Source organism: Trachemys scripta, chromosome 1, assembly GCF_013100865.1.
Source record: "Trachemys scripta elegans isolate TJP31775 chromosome 1, CAS_Tse_1.0, whole genome shotgun sequence".
NCBI lineage: Eukaryota > Metazoa > Chordata > Testudines > Emydidae > Trachemys > Trachemys scripta.
This window is the reverse complement of record NC_048298.1, coordinates 129,636,635-129,652,879: the sequence shown is the minus strand read 5'-3', so window position 1 is coordinate 129,652,879 and position 16,245 is coordinate 129,636,635. Positions and strand designations below refer to the sequence as shown.

The 16,245-nt window shown below is 46.0% G+C and overlaps 1 protein-coding gene and 1 long non-coding RNA gene across 2 annotated transcripts; both read left to right on the top strand.

Moving 5' to 3' along the window:
- The first annotated feature begins 3,057 nt into the window (after positions 1–3,057).
- LOC117884496 (potassium voltage-gated channel subfamily A member 6-like) lies at positions 3,058–7,141 on the top strand. Its single transcript, XM_034784926.1, has one exon. It carries the CDS (start codon positions 3,244–3,246, stop codon positions 4,795–4,797), a length of 1,554 nt encoding a protein of 517 aa, XP_034640817.1. The 5' UTR covers positions 3,058–3,243; the 3' UTR covers positions 4,798–7,141.
- A 778-nt stretch (positions 7,142–7,919) lies between these two features.
- LOC117884493 lies at positions 7,920–14,759 on the top strand. Its single transcript, XR_004647571.1, has 2 exons — positions 7,920–9,533; positions 14,501–14,759. It is a non-coding gene; the product is annotated as an uncharacterized LOC117884493 (long non-coding RNA).
- The last annotated feature ends 1,486 nt before the right edge of the window (positions 14,760–16,245 follow it).

Sequence of the window (16,245 nt, the reverse complement as noted above, 5' to 3'; positions counted from 1 at the left end):
ATCTAACTGTGTGGCAGGCCCCTAACCTTCCAATTTAGTTTTTGCACATTAGAAATTTTCATACATGAGTATGTTGCCATATACAGCAAATTGCTTTTGCGGCTCTTATTTTCCTTCTTCAAGCTTTCCCTTCAATCAACTGGCAGCCTAGAATATGTTTATGAACAAAACCGTTGTGTGAATTCTTAGTATTTTAACAATTCTCTAAGCTAAACACTTGCAACAGCTAGCTGTTGTTCATCTTTGCATTATGTATAAGCTAATTATTCCCCTTTTTAACAATAGTATTAAAAATGAGTTTGGTGCTGGCAAAAGCCACCAAATTCACGACCCTGGAGGCTGATCTCCTCCTCTTTTTATCCACAGGAAGCCAGGGTAACAGATTTCAAACTTCTTCATGCTTCTCCCTTTAATATAAAAAGAACAGGAGTACTTGTGGCACCTTAGAGACTAACAAATTTATTAGAGCATAAGATGTCTCTGATCTAGAGCAACTGGAGTTGTGAAACTATATTTCAGTCTCTACCTTCATTATTTAGGCTGCCTAGGGCCAGTTCTCCTTTTACCTAAAGTTCCTCTATGCCACTCTCATAGTGAAGAAGCCTCCTCAAAATACTCCTATGGAAGAGTGCTCCCTCAGTGACACAGAGTCCTGCTTCCAGCCTCCAGTGAAGGGGAGCAGTCAGGTCTTAGCTGAGGGTTGGAGCTGGGAAGGAGAGAGAATTACCAGAGCAGTTTGCTGGCTATTCTCCCTTTGCCCAAGCCCACAGAGGGCCAGGGAAAGTAGAGCTTAAGTTAGAGCAACCTGAATGCTGCTCTAATTGAGGTCAGGGCCAAGTTGCCTGAGGTGTTCAAAGCTAGTTTTGCTCCCTCTCCCCAACCATTCTTGTGTCAAACATAGGAATGGGCTGTTGCGACTACCAAATTGTTTCAAGAGTGAGTGAGATACCTGTCCACTAGAACTGTACTGAGCTCCATTACCCGATGCCATACAGACTGTTGAATTCCTGTCCTGTACTAGTGTCTTTCGATCCCTACTGCCCTGGGTTCGATTCAGCCCCACTAGCCTTAGAGGTGAAAGGTTGTGTATCCAGTTACAAACTGCAGGAGCCTGCCCATCCTTCCCAAAAGAATTTAAAAGAAATATCCTGAATGTGTAATGACATGAATGAATAAATCATAATAATGATGATTCAAGTAACCATATGAATGAATAATTCATCATAAGATTTGAAAAATGAATCATAGTAAATTGCTTTTTACCATCACAAGATAAATGTTGATTTTTTTAAAAGGATCTATTCTTTGGTAAACTTTGTCATGTGATGCAAAAATTGCCTAATTATGCATGATGTAAACAGGAACCACACCTCCTAGTGCAGCAGACTTGCTGATTTAGCACAGAAAAGGAGGAGGGAAAAAGAACTAGGCAATGTTAAAATAATGTAACAGCTGATTCTCATCTTCTTTCTGAAAACAGAACCAAGAAGAGCAGCAACCAACTGGTCAAAAGCATTCCAGGCCTTAACAACCAAGAATCTTGCCAGATAACTAGACTGGAAAGGGAGAGAGTTCAGGGAATGCTTTGCTTCTACACTGTATGCTGTTTAGGGATGGCATGGACTGAGGACATGGCTGGAAGCCAACAAAGTCATCAGATGCTACAATGATAAAAGCCTAGATAATAATACTTAGCACTGGTAAAGTACTCTTCATCAAATGATCTAATGGTTCTTTGCAAGGAGTGGAAGGCGCATTAGTCCCCTTTTACAGATGGAGAAACTGAGACACAGTGAGATTAAATGATAGAAGGAGCTAGTAATAGATGTTAGCACCAAAAGGGACGGTTAGTGTTAGATCACCCAGTGTGATCTCCTGTAGTACACAGGACGCAACATTTCACTCGGTTATCCCTCCTGAGCCCAGGTCTCCTGACTCCCCGTAATTTCCATTCACAAAGCCAGTTTCCTAAGGGTAACAAATTTTGTTCTTTTCATATATGTGATCACATCATACATATAAAGTGAGGCGCTGGAGGCTGTTTAAAACCATCCAGAGACTTGCTCAAGGTCAGATAGTCATGGGCAAGGAAGGGAGCACGCTCCAGGTCTCCTGGAGCCACGTTCCCTGCTCTGAACACTGGATCATCCTGCCTTGTTTTCGATCATTTGCCAGGGCTTAGGTTAACAAAACTGTGTCATTCCGAGTAGGGGGAGCTGCTACCTCCAGAGCAAGCCCCTGAGTTGGAGCATCTGGCTCCAAAGCAGTTCGCGTGGGGGAAGGTCGTGCATCCATCCGTTAGGATTGGAGGGCCGTAGCGAATTACACCTTCCCGCTGGGAGCTTGTAGGGCCGCTGATGGGGAGGGCAGTGCGGGCACCGATCGCCCCCCTCCCCCGAGTTTACTGTGGCTGCATCCTCCGGCTGGGTGGGCGGGGGTATGGGGAGGAAGGCGGAGGCAGGCACCACTCTCCGCTCCACGTCTAGCTGTGTGTGTAGGAAGGAGAGAGGACGGAGCTGGAGGAGCTGCGGTAGCAGCGAGAGGCCGGGGCGAGGGGCAGGCGCCCAGACACCCAGCCGGTGCCCGGCGAGGAGGAGCGGGGCGCAGCCCGCGCTGGAGAGCGAGAGCCAGGCACCGGCAGAGGCTGAGCCGGTGCGCAGAAGGAGCAACAGGCGGAGCGCTGAGCGGAGGGCAGAGGGCAGCCGGACCTCGGCAGAAAGGACAGACTGAGCGGCCCCGAGCCCCGGAGCAGCGCGAGGGACGGACAGACCCAGACCCACCCAGGGGAAGAGAGAAATTGGCAAGCGGGAGCAACAGACACACCCCGGCTCCTGAAGGAGAGGGAAGGACGGCCAGCGAGCCAGCCTCCGGGAGGTGAAACAGGGACAGCCGGACAGACCGCTAGCTCCAGCCCCCAGCGAGGAGGGGCAGACAGACCCAGACCCCAGCGGCGGGAGGGGAGGGACAGACGAACCCAACTAGACCCCAGCAAGGGGAGGGACAGACAGACCCCAGCGGGAGGGCGGAGGGACAGACAGACTGACCCAGACCCCAGCGGTGGGGGAGAGGAGGGACAGACAGACTCAGATCCCAGTCGGGAGAGCGGAGGACAGAGGGACCCAGACCCCAGCAGCAGCGGGGGGGAGGGATAGCGCACCTTGAGCTGGGCAGAGCAGCAGACCCAGGGCTGCCCCGCCACCTCCCCGCCGGGCTTGGCCCCCCTGGCCGGGCGGTGCAGCTGGCATGAGGGCGGAGGAGCCCCTGTCTCTCGCAGGGGCCGGGGGCGGCTGCGGAGAGGCGGAGGCTGCCGGGGAGGACCGGAGCGGGAGCGGCAGCTGCTGCAGCAGCGAGCGCCTGGTGATCAACATCTCCGGGCTGCGCTTCGAGACCCAGCTGCGGACCCTGTCGCTCTTCCCGGACACGCTGCTGGGGGACCCGAGCCGCCGGATGCGCTTCTTCGACCCGCTGCGCAACGAGTACTTCTTCGATCGGAACCGGCCCAGCTTCGACGCCATCCTCTATTACTACCAGTCGGGGGGCCGGCTGCGCCGGCCGGTCCATGTGCCCCTGGACATCTTCATGGAGGAGATCCGCTTCTACCAGCTGGGCGAGGAGGCCATCGAGACCTTCCGGGAGGACGAGGGATTCATCCAGGAGGAGGAGAAGCCCCTGCCTCAACAGCACTTCCAGCGACAGGTGTGGCTCCTTTTCGAGTACCCGGAGAGCTCTGGGCCGGCCCGGGGCATCGCCATCGTCTCGGTGCTGGTGATCCTCATCTCCATAGTCATCTTCTGCCTGGAGACCCTGCCCGAGTTCCGCCAGGAGAGCAAGGGCGCACCGCCGGGCTTTGCGGAGGGCGCGCACCGGGAGGACCAGATGTTCTTGCTCGCTGAGCAGCCAAATGGCACCCCGGGTCCGATGCACCTCTCTCCCAGGGCAAACCCCTTCTTCACCGACCCCTTCTTCCTCATCGAGACCCTGTGCATCATCTGGTTCTCCTTCGAGCTGCTGGTGCGCTTCTTCGCCTGCCCCAGCAAGCCCGAGTTCTCCAGGAACATCATGAACATCATCGACATCGTGGCCATCATCCCTTACTTCATCACTCTGGGCACCGAGCTGGCTCAGGAGCAGCAGCAAAAACAGCAGCCTAGGACCGCCATTAACAACAACGGGGGCCAGCAGCAAGCCATGTCCCTGGCCATCCTCAGGGTCATCCGCCTGGTCAGGGTCTTCAGGATCTTCAAGCTCTCCAGACACTCCAAGGGGCTGCAGATCCTGGGGAAAACCCTCCAGGCCAGCATGAGAGAGCTCGGTCTCCTCATCTTTTTCCTTTTCATCGGTGTGATCCTTTTCTCTAGCGCCGTGTATTTTGCTGAGACTGATGACCCAGAATCTTTGTTCACCAGTATCCCAGATGCTTTCTGGTGGGCAGTAGTGACCATGACCACTGTGGGCTACGGGGACATGTACCCTATGACAATCGGGGGCAAGATCGTGGGCTCCTTGTGTGCTATCGCTGGCGTGCTGACCATAGCCCTGCCCGTACCTGTTATTGTGTCCAACTTCAACTACTTCTACCACCGAGAAACTGAGCAGGAGGAACAGTGCCAGTACACCCATGTCACCTGTGGCGAGCAGCAATCTCCTTTCTCGGAGCCTAAAAAGGGGGGCAGTAATCAGTCCCTCAGTAAATCAGAATTTCTGGAGGCAGAAGATTTAGAATCTATGAAATATCCCAACTTCATTCCAGCCAGCAATCAGGGCTACAGAGGGAAGAAAATGCTGACAGAAGTGTGATCAGCTTCTCTAACAGGGTGTGGAACAAGACTGGACTTTTACAGTTCTACTACCCTCGCCCCATTCTCCTGGATCCCAAATGTATAGCCACAAGCTGCTGCATATTCTCTCTCCCAGTAGCAGCTGCATACGTTTAAGACAAAACACCAGACTGCGAATTGTGATGCTGAAAACAAATTGCTTGTGATCTGGACACTCTTGTCCTTGGTTGCTATGTCTCATTAGCTTGTGCAATTGGACATTCCTTTGCCTTACTCTATAGATCAAGGGGGCCCACTTGTTGTCCCCTTCCCCTTCCATTTTATTTTTGGCGTGGGGCGGAGCTTTATTCCAGTTGTAACTTTGAAGACTAATTTTTCTAGTACATCGACAAAAGAAAAGCCCAGGCCATATTTGTTGCTAAAAGATCAGGCAGGGAATAGGTCAAATGGGCTACTAACATCTGTCTCAAGCTGTGCTGGTGAATTCCTGTGCTGGTGCAGTGACCTTGGTTGTGGGATCAGTCATGCCTGCCATGCGGTTGCCTTGGGAGAATGGAAATGTTGGATCCAGTGTTGCATTGTGTTCTGCAGATATAGGGAAAATCAACGAGTGTCCTTCCGCTGACACTTTTCCCTGGGTTTGCACTGCAGTGTGCATGTAAGGGCCTGTTTGTTATTAGATTTTCAGATCTAAAAGCACTTTAATTTTTAACTTGTTGCCATGATAGAAGTTGTGACCAATATTTGCCATTTGTGGCATAGCAGAAACAGTTGTTTTTTAAATTTATAGTAATTATTTTCTTATTCATTGTGTTTGAACAAATTTCACCTTTGTTTCCATCAGTACCCTAGTGTTAATTAGCATTTATCATAGCAACACCATCTTTGTTCCTATAAGTGTCTTCCTATGCAAGGCACGTTTGGGCTAATTCCTTTGTCTTCTGACATGTACCACATAAGTGTTTTAATGAAATGTACTTTATGCTACAAGTATCCAGTTCTGTACTTAGAACCATGGGAGCAGTTGACTTCATTGGGGTGTGCAGTTCTGAATTTAAGGACTTGTATAGATTAGGGAAATTTGCAATGGTGTATTTACACTGCTGCAGACCCCTGCTGTAGACACACTGCATCAGTGCAAAATGGGGTTTACATTGGTATGACCAACCCACCGGGGTCAATCACACCAGTATAGTTGTGTCATTTAGGGGTATGCATTGCCACCAGTGCAAATTTCTCTAATCTATCTAGATAAACCCTAAAGGCATAACTGGGATCTTTTGAATGAGGAAAAAGACCTAAAGGCCTAATCTTGGAAAGGTGCTGCTGTCTTAACAAGAAATACCCAAAATGTAAGTTTAGATGGAAGGCACACCAAGATGGTTCACATACTCCAGGTTCTTATGAGAGCAACATTTGTCAGCAGTGCAAAAGGCACACTCTGGTCTGAAGCATTATGCTTATCAGTGAGCACATTTTACAACTCAAGGTGCATCTACTGTGTCCAGATCATCTCACTATCTAAAATAACTCTGCCTTTTTTCTGATTTAAAATAATTACTCAACACCCTTCCTTGTTGGAGAGCAAGTGGGGAGGAAGGGGAAATTAATGCTTACGGAATCCACAGATAAGGAAATGTCTTTTAAAATTAAATGTATATTTTGCATGCATGTGTGTGCATTAGAGAGTGAGAGAGAGGCAGCCATTAATGCATTGTGCTATATTATATATGTATTACCTGTTTTACATATTGCATATGACATGTGTAATACATAGAACAGTGTACATAATGTATATACATTTCCTGCATATTATGTGTATTATGTGCTGAAGCCATAAAGCAGGGTCCTAAGGAATAAGAAAAAAGATAAAATAAAGGAGTGTCCTTTATTTAAATGTGTTGCTCCCCCACCAGGTTTTAAGACAAAACCAGCAGGATTGTGAGACAGGAGCAATTAGCACAGATTTGCACCTTTGTGACCCTACTAATTCCCTCCTGTTCTGAGATTTGGTTCCACGCCTTGACTGACTTTATCATGGTCTTTCCTCATTTAGGCCCTGATCCTGCACGAGAACTGCGTGGGCAAACCTCAACACTTGTGCTCACCCTGAGTCCCACTGACTTCAAAGGGGCTCTGTATTGGGTGCAGTGATCTCTCCGCAAGTTCTTAGTGGAGGATCAAAGCATTAGACCTTGATCCTTCTCCTACTGAAGTCAGTAGCAAAACTACCATGGATTTCCATGGTGCAAGATCAAGTCCTTAGGCCTGATTGTGAGATGTGATGAGCACACTGCTACCTCGATATAATGCCACCCGATATAACACAAATTCGGATATAACGCAGTAAAGCAGTGCTCCAGGGGGGCGGGGCTGCACACTCCGGTGGATCAAAGCAAGTTCAATATAACGCGGTTTCACCTATAACGCGGTAAGATTTTTTGGCTCCCGAGGACAGCGTTATATCGAGGTAGAGGTGTACTATAAACTCCAATTGAAACTGATGGTAGCTGATAGTTCAGCACAAAGCTATTTTGTTTGGTTGTATTTCAGGAAGACTGTTTTACATAATGAATTATTATGATGATTTTTTTTCTATGGCAGAGACTGTTTGTGCTCAGACTCTTTGTGGTACCAGCAGGTGTGCAGTAGCTCTGCTGAATGGCCTTCTTTTTGAGAGACACCGCTCGAGGTATCTAAGGCACTGCCTATGCTATGTTTGGGGTTGTTTTTATGTATGTGTATACTAGTTGCTAAAAGTTTCCCTAAACTGAGATATAAAAAACTCAACTTAAACAAAAGTTCAGGAGAAGAGGCAAGACATACTGTTATCTGCATCAGAAGCTTAAATTCTTTTGCCCATTTCTTCCCTGGGTAACTGACACCGGTATCACTGATTGGCAGAAACCCTTGTTTTCTAAGACATTTAGATTCAGACCAAATTGCTGGCAGGACAATCTCAGTAACCTAACTCCAGCATGAAGGTGTTGTCCAGGTATCCTGGGATTGTGTTTGCTTAAGGGATGCTCTCAACTGAAATGTGGGGGTTTTGTGGCGTGTGTAGGTTTGGTGGTCAATAGAAATACCTCTACAAAACAAAGAAACTTGCTAGTGAAAGCAGTCTGCTGCAAACAAAGTGTTTGCCTCCCAAACTTTTCAACACTGAGAAGAACCTGCAGATGAAACTGTCTATGAAAAAAGAGTGAAATTGACTTTATGGATGTCCTTTGCCATAACTGAGAGAAGGACAAAAAGGACACAAAGGTCCAAATATGCAAACTTGGGTGCCTAAAGTTAGGCATCCAAAATCAGTATTTTAAGCACCTTAATGAACGTGGGCTGATTTTTCAGGGTTGTTGAGCATTTGCAATTATTATGGGTGCTCGGCACTTCTCAGCAGAGGGCCACTTTTATTTGGGAATTATGGGTGGGAGTTAAGATAATGCCTAAGTGATTTAGGTACACATCCCATTGGCTTTCAATAGGACTTGTGCTCTCACATCACTTAGAGTGGGATTTTTGAAAACACCCAAGTTCCTGACTTTAGGCCTTCATTTGGGATATAAGAGGCTGTTGTTCTGTCTATCTAGCTATTTTCCTTCTGAAGTCAGAGCACATCTTTGTGAAGCATTTGTGGAAAGTAAGAATCTCCAGGGACTTGTTTCCATAACAACCTCCTAGACTGTTTCTCTGTACCTTGTGACTTTGGCTACAAGCAAAAACACTGGCTAAATATTCCAAGTTCCCAGACACAAACATCCCACTATTACAGCTGTCTGGAAAAGGCTCTGGTGTGTGGGGGGGTGGGGGAGATGGGGGGGGGGAGTCCCTGTGCTTACCAAAGAAGTCTGCTACCCACCCAAATACATCAAGCTCAAGACTGATGTGTGTTACAAATATTTGAAGGCAACATTTGAAAGCAGACAATACAGGAAATGGGAAGACACTCAATCTGTAAATCTTTGCAAACAGAGAGGTCAGTAGCCATGGGAAGGGCATCCTGAGACTGTCAGTCAAATGGCTGGAGGGACAAAGGCCTGTGAATTTGAAATCAATTGGATGCCCCCTGACAGGAACCCTGAAATATAAAGCCATGAATTAAATAAGAGTAACAAAACTTTCAATTATCTCAGCAGAAAAAGAATCTTGCTGTTGAAGTGGCTATTGATTCTTTCCAAGCCCTTTTGCCGAAGAGAATACTGTAGCCCTGGCTATTTCCCTAAGGGATATTTTTGTACAAAATCAAGCCAGGGCACAGCCCTTTTTGTTGTCTGGGGGAGGGGCGGAAGAATTCTAATGACAATTATTTTTTTGCCTCCTTTTGCCCTGCAGCAGTTTGGAAATGCACAAAGAATTGTTTTGTAATGTTCCAAAGACATTGAACTCTTGGGAGCTAATGCACAGACACCCCCCGAGAGGAAAATTTTATTTCTTTCCTATTGAAATGTTACAACTCAGGCTTTTCAAGCATTTTCCCCTGTGCCCTGCTCTTTGTGTTAGTATCTACAGCTGGGGAGAAGACTCACTGCTGCTGTGGTGGTGAAAGTGAATTGACTGGAAGCTTCTGCCAGGCCCATCAGTTTAATGTAGAAAGCTTCCTGTGGCAACAAAGAAGAGCGAGTCAAAGGGAATTCAGTGCAGCAAGAACAAGGGCAGGGGGGAAAGTGTTTCTGCAGTGTGCTGGAGAGAACACAGAGTCCTCCTCAAAAGGAAAGGTGCAGACAGCTACCTCACCTGCTATTGCAGAAGAACTAGGTAAGGTTTTTCCCTTTCCATCTATGAAATTAACCCCTGATTTCTTTCCAGTTAAAGAGAAGGAACTTCCAATTAAGATTTGAAGCCTGCTGGGAGAATCTTATCCTAGATGAAGAGAGAGAGAAAGATTATAGATTACAAAAATAAATTATGGGGCAGATCCTCAGCTAGTGTAAATTGTCATAACTCCATTAACTTCAGCGCAGCTACATTGATTTGCACCTGAATCTGTCCCTATCTTTTTAATCAAGGGAAAAAATATTCTTTGTTAAAATGTAGGGTTCCCCCTACCCCAAACCTATAATATAGATGCTCTGTTTACATCAGGGAAATAATCTGTGGTTCGCAACAGGTGTCAGCCACAGGTTTCCCACAGGCTCTCTTCTCAGTTACATTTATGTAAATGTGAAGCAATTCCATTGAATTCAGTGGAATCTCCCCAGATTTAAACTGGCATGAATAAGAACAGAATTATTTATACAATGCCAGAAATGTTCCTGACAGTTTACAGCTAAGTTAAAGACTGGAACAGCTTCTGATCTGAAGTTACATCAGTATAAATCCAGAGAAACTCTGTTTACACTGTTGTAACTCTGATCAGATTCTGATCTCAGTGTTCCTTTCTCCTAAGAGTTTACAGTCTAAGGTCTGTATCTAGGAAACACGTATGTATGTGTTTGACTTTCCACATGTGAGAAATCCCCTGGAAGTTAAAGTTAAGCATGGAAGCAGGTGTTTGCAGGATTATGGCTTAAGGTCCTGATCCTGTGACATAATGAACACCTCCCGGAGGGTGCTGAGTACCCTCATCTACCACCAAAGTCAATGGAAGATGAAGCCATTTCCAGGAGGAGCTCAGCCCTGTGAAGGATTAGGCACAAACATGGGAGAGGTCATGGGGAAGGTATACAATGGCTCCAGCAGTAAGGTCATGCCCTTGCTTTTGTGATCCAGGCATACATCTTGACAGTTATGTAAGGCTTGGCTGTACTATGAATTTTGCTTGTTTGTTTCAGAGGCCCAGGAGCGCCGCCAGCTTTTCTGCCACCCTAGGTGGCGGAAGGTTCCGCCCCGAAATGCCGTCCCCCACAGAGGCGGCGGAAGGTCCCGCTGCCGAAATACCGCCGCGGTCGCCGTCCCCCAAATTGTAGTGCCCTTGGCGACCGCCTAGGTCGCCTAATGGGTTGTGCCGGCCCTGCAGAGGCCACACTGGGGTTTGTTAGGTGGGCAGAAGGGCCTGGATGTTTTAGGTCAGTCCTTTTTTTCTTCTTCTTTTTTTTTTTATGATTTTGTGAACAAATAAGCAGCATGTTAACTGTGAGTTTAGAATTGCTACGACACTAGCATTTTGCTGGTTCCTGTAGGTTAGAGGGAATGTCCACATGTTCCCTTGTCTGCATAACAGAAGGGGAAGGAATAGATATAGCCTTTTTTTGTGGTGATTTTTGAGAAGAGATTTGGGCATACATGTTTCCATGAGCAACTTAGCTTACTTAAGCAGCCAGAGGCAATGTGGTTAGAAAACAGGACTGAGGGGGAGGGGAGATCTCTGTTCTAGCCCCAACTGCCACTGAAGTGTAGCATGACCTTGAGCAAGTCACTTCACCAGTTTTCTCCTGTTTCCTCATCTGTTAAATGGGCATAAGTCCTGTGTGAAGACAGTCAGCTAAAAAGTACTGGAGACACACAAAACACTAATTATTATTACGACCCACATGCATTTCAAGATTCTGATCTCACCCCAATTTTGTACAGGTGTAATCCCACTGACTTAAATGAAATTACTCCTGATTTAACTGGGTATGAGAGGAGAATCAGGCCCAATATCTCTTTAACTTTAGCTGTTATTTCCTGTGCATACACTTATGCAGAGTTCTAAACACAAGTATTTAGAATACAGCTCCTCAGCTGGTGTGAATCAGCAGAGCAGCTATGCTGATTTTCACCAGCTGAGGATCTGGTCTTTAGAGTACAGCTTGGCTAATTCTCGTATACTCTCAGGAGAGAAATGAAATGGCATTTTACAGGAAAATTGCTACATCGGTGTCTCCTCTTGCTGCTTTTCAATGTGTCTGTTGTTCAATTAGCATGATGGCATCCATTTTCAGGAAACAGAGACAGGGCGAGATGCTGCACTTACTTTACATTGATACGGTTTTGGAATGAATGGTGATAGGTGAAATTCTATGGCTTCTATGTGTTAAGCAAGAGGTCCAACTAGATGATCATAATGGTTCCCTCTGGGCTTAAAATCTGTGAATCTATATTCTCTCCCAAACACCCTTCTGTGGCACAGAGAGGATGCAGCCATGACTCCTTCTGCTTTCTGCCCTCCCACCTCCTTAGGGACAGTGTGATCCTGTGAGCAGGTAACAAAGCAATCCCCTAAACTCAGAGAGCACCCCTCTGCCCACCACTAACGTAGGCTATGTGAACTGCGGGAGGCTCCTTTCTCCTGACCTTACCCCAGCTCTATGTACCCATGTAAGAGCTAGGAGGAATTTAGTCCTTTGTCTGTAAAAGGATATGCTCCTTGCAGCTCATTTCCATTCCCTGTTTGATCCTGCAGTAAAGCCATCTCCTTGTGTTTGGGTCTGGAGTGGCTTGGCGAGAACTCGTTACATTTTTAAACTTTGCGAATGAGAAACTTTTTGTGAAACTTAAACCAGTCCTTTTCAGGGTGATCACATCAATATATATCCCAATTCAGGGAAGCACTTAAGCACATGCTGAAGTTTAAGCACATGCTTAAGTTCCATTGGAGTGAATGGGATTTAAGCATATAAATCTAATTGAGTTCAATGGGACTGAAGCACCTGCTTAAAGTTGAGCAGGTGCTTCAGAGTGGTCCTGAATGAAGGCCATAAGCAGCACTTATCCTATAAGTGATATAGAACTATAGTTCTGCTATAACAATTGTTTAGACAGCTAAGGAATGTGGTTCTTCCAAACATATACTAGGAAAATGGTGTTGAATTTATTTCTGGGCCTATTTTTGCTCCCATTGACATCAGTGGAAGCAGGAGCAAATGTGGGTATAATTCTTAATTTTCATTTGTATCGCAGTAGCACGTAGGAGCCCCACACATGGACAAAAATCCCATTGTGCTAGGCACTCTCCAAACACAGAACAAAAAGATGGTTTGAATTTATTGAAACAAAACATTTCAATTGACCTGAAACAATTTTTTAAAATTTCATTTTTGTAAAAAAGCTTGGTTTTTGCACCCCAGTTTGGGACCATTGCCTTCCCCCTCCCCCCATCTTGAAATTTTTTACAGGCTGGAAAATCAATTTTTCAACCAGCTGTAGTTACAACTGTTGATTGTCCACGACAACAGCCAGCGTAGCCCCTGGATGTCTCCGTCTTCCTCACATATCACCATGGCATTCTAATGGTCTGAGATGGATGAAGTGGTAGGGGAGGTGGCTGTATGCGGATGCTGAAGGACAAATTCTGAGTGGGACTGTAGAGAATTTGTATATTCTGATGCCGTCTCATTCTTGGCCACAGCCCCTGTAAAATCCATACTGAGTAAGAAGGTGGTTATTTAATCCAGACTGCTTTGCAGTGCAGTGTGCCTTGATGGAATATATAATTCCCATGAATTCTGTAGGTTCGCTGTCTTCACTCAGCATTTTGCTAGTAACGTGTGTTAACAAGAAGGTTTTTCTAAAAAATACAGCCCCAATGATTTCCTGGTTGCTACAGGGGAAAGGGCCGTGCGTCTAGTAGGAAAGGTGGCATTTGTAGTGCCATTCAGTCTCCCACTACTGTTTATCTCCTGTAAGAAGTCTGGTCCAGTGATTAGAGTGCTAGACTGGGCTGTGGGATACCCACACTCGATTTCTGGTCCGCCACAAACACTGTGTGTGACCTTGGGTAAGTCGCTTAGGGCTGATTGCTTAGAAGGAGTTAGGAGCCTAACTTCTGTTGAAATTAATGGAAGTGTCCGTGTAAATCAGGACCCTAACTCCTTTTGAACATTCAACCCTAAGTGATTCTGTGCCTCGGTTTCCCATCTGTGCACTGGGGATAACAGCACCGCCCTGCCTCAGCGGGGTGTTCTGAGGATAAATACAATAATGATTGTGAAACACTCAGATGCTATAATAAGGGGGTCCATATGAATTCCTTAGATAGATATGTCCTTATGCCTGGTTCAGAGCAGGAGGTTCAAAAAGGTCCCAAAGGTACCCACCTACCTGGTTATTGTAGCAGACAAGTAGTAATTCTTCCCTGCATATTGACCATGTTTGCTTAGGGTTGCAGATAGAAAATGCCCGAGTTGGTGTTGACCATCAGAAAAATGCATCAGTATCCTAAGAGCATGGTCCCCCCTCAGTCTAAGAGACTATATGTGAGTAATAAGAGCAATAAGAAGGATGGTCTTGTAGTTAAGATATTGGACTAGGAGTTCTGGCTCCAGTTTCTGGCTCTAGCTTGGGAAAGTTCCTGAATCTCTGTGCCTCAGTTCCTCATCCTTCCTTTCTCTCATTTGTTGTCTTTTTTTCTATTTAAGTGATAAGTTCTTTGGGTCAGGGACTGTCCTTTACTAATATCTGTACAATCCCAAGTACAAATGGTTGGAGCCTCTAGGTACTACTCTGCTACAAATCATTAATATGTGGGGCGCGAGGGTGAAAATAGAGTGGAGAGGGGCATTTTGGCTGTTAGGATCAGAGCTGTTGTGTAACTAAATGTCCAGCCCAAGTGCTGGCTTTGTGTTGGCTAGGGGCCTGTACCTTAGATGTGCTGAAGTCAATGGGTGTCTGTGTCTCACAGGATCAGCCCCGAGGGATGTAGGCTGCAGCCCACTCTCTTGCGACCTCCGTTCCTTGTGCAAACTCTCCTGTGATTAAGGGCTAGTGGACAAAGCCCAGAGCTGACTTATTACTGGGGTAAATTGAAAGCTGGCATGACGTACAATGAAAGTAAGCAAAAGATTGTTGATTTTTTTTCACAGCTTGTCTGGAAGAAGTAAATCAAAATCCATGAAAGGTTTTTCACTCTGGGATAAAGACTTAAAAGTGAGAAGGAATACAACCATACAAGACGGAAGCATAGCTCACCAGTTATTTCTGTCACAGATTTGTATTAGCTCTTCAAGCACTAATGTGACTCAGATGCCTGCATCACACCAGTACTAAGCACTTCAAATCTGGCAGGATTGTTTTCTCATGTATTCTTAATGGCATCATTAAAAAACCTAGTGTCTGATCCTCCGTAATGTTCTGCTGGTGTTCATGCCTTTACACTCTTTTCAGGAGTACAAGCTACAGTACAGACAATTAGGCTCCTTGTACTTTATATTTAGCCACATATTAGTGATTCAGCAACAAATGTACATGAAAGGGTTAAGTTGCAATAGATGACAGATTTCTTGCTATGATAAAATACCAAGATCTATGGGCCTGATTCAGCTAAATCTTTCTTTGGGGGGTGGGGATGGGGAGGGAGGGTGGCATTACACAATTTTGTGCCAGATGTGATGTGTCAAGCATAAGTTCAAAAAGACTTATGCACACAGTTGTCTGGTTTTAGGTATATGGGCCAGATCCTCATCTGGTGTACATCACATAGCTCCACTGACACCAGAGGAATTATGCTGCTGTACTCTGGCCAATGGCCATTTGCCCAATGAAGTTTCCATTAGTAGTGCTAGTCAGGAATGTTTTGATGAAATGTTTTTTCATTGGAAAATGCTGATTTGTCAAAAACAAAATGTTTTGTAGTAATATACTAGTTAAATGAAATTTTCATCAAGAAATTTTCTCAGGCCCAAGATGGAATTTCTGGTCAAAAAGAGAGAGACCCACCCCAGAATAGTCAGTACCCCAGTGGTTAGGGCACTCTTTCTTGCCCAATCAAAATTTAGTTAGTTATACAAAGTGGAACAGTTCTTATAGGTGAGACTGATTCTATAGCCCAGTTGTTAGGCCTCACCTCACCTCAGACATGGGACACCCAGGTTCAAGTGTGTCAAGCAGCATGGCTGACACAACTTAATTTACATAAGAGCCTTTGGTGAGGGACCTTGTCAAAGTCTTTCTGGAAATCTAAGATGAAGGAGACCACCTTCATCCCAGTCAGCTGAGAGATTGAGCAGACCTTAAAATTAGTGCCCAGGGTCCTCAGGGCTAGCATGGACCCTACTAAGGTCCTAGTTGAAGTAATGGATGGCATCCAGAACCTTCAGGTGCAAGTAACTGCTGTGCAATCGCAAAATGCAGCCTTGCAGATGCAGGTTGCTTTGCCGGCTCCTCCTACTTCATCTTCCCCAGAGCCATAGATTCTTCTGCTTGACAAATTTGACAGAGATGGGGACAAGTTTTGGGGGTTCCTGAACCAATGTCAGCTCTTGTTCTTCCTATGCCCTCAATCATTCCCAGTGGACCAGGCCTGTCTGGTGCTTAGCTTGTTTGTTGCCTGGGGAGGTCTTGGCCTTGGCTTCCCTGCTCCTGGAATAGTCCAGCCTCCTTTTGCGACAATTAGAGGAATTCATTCAAACTATGTCCATCACCTTTGATGACCCCAGCCGGGTGTGGAACAGTGAGATAATCCTTCGGGCCTTACTGAAAGGATGCGGGCCCATTGCCAAATACACTGCTGAATTTCATTGTTTTGGCTTCTGACCAGGTGGAATGAGGCGGCACAGCAACATTTCTACTGGGGGTTAAATGAGGGTATAAAGGATGAGCTTGCTTGCAT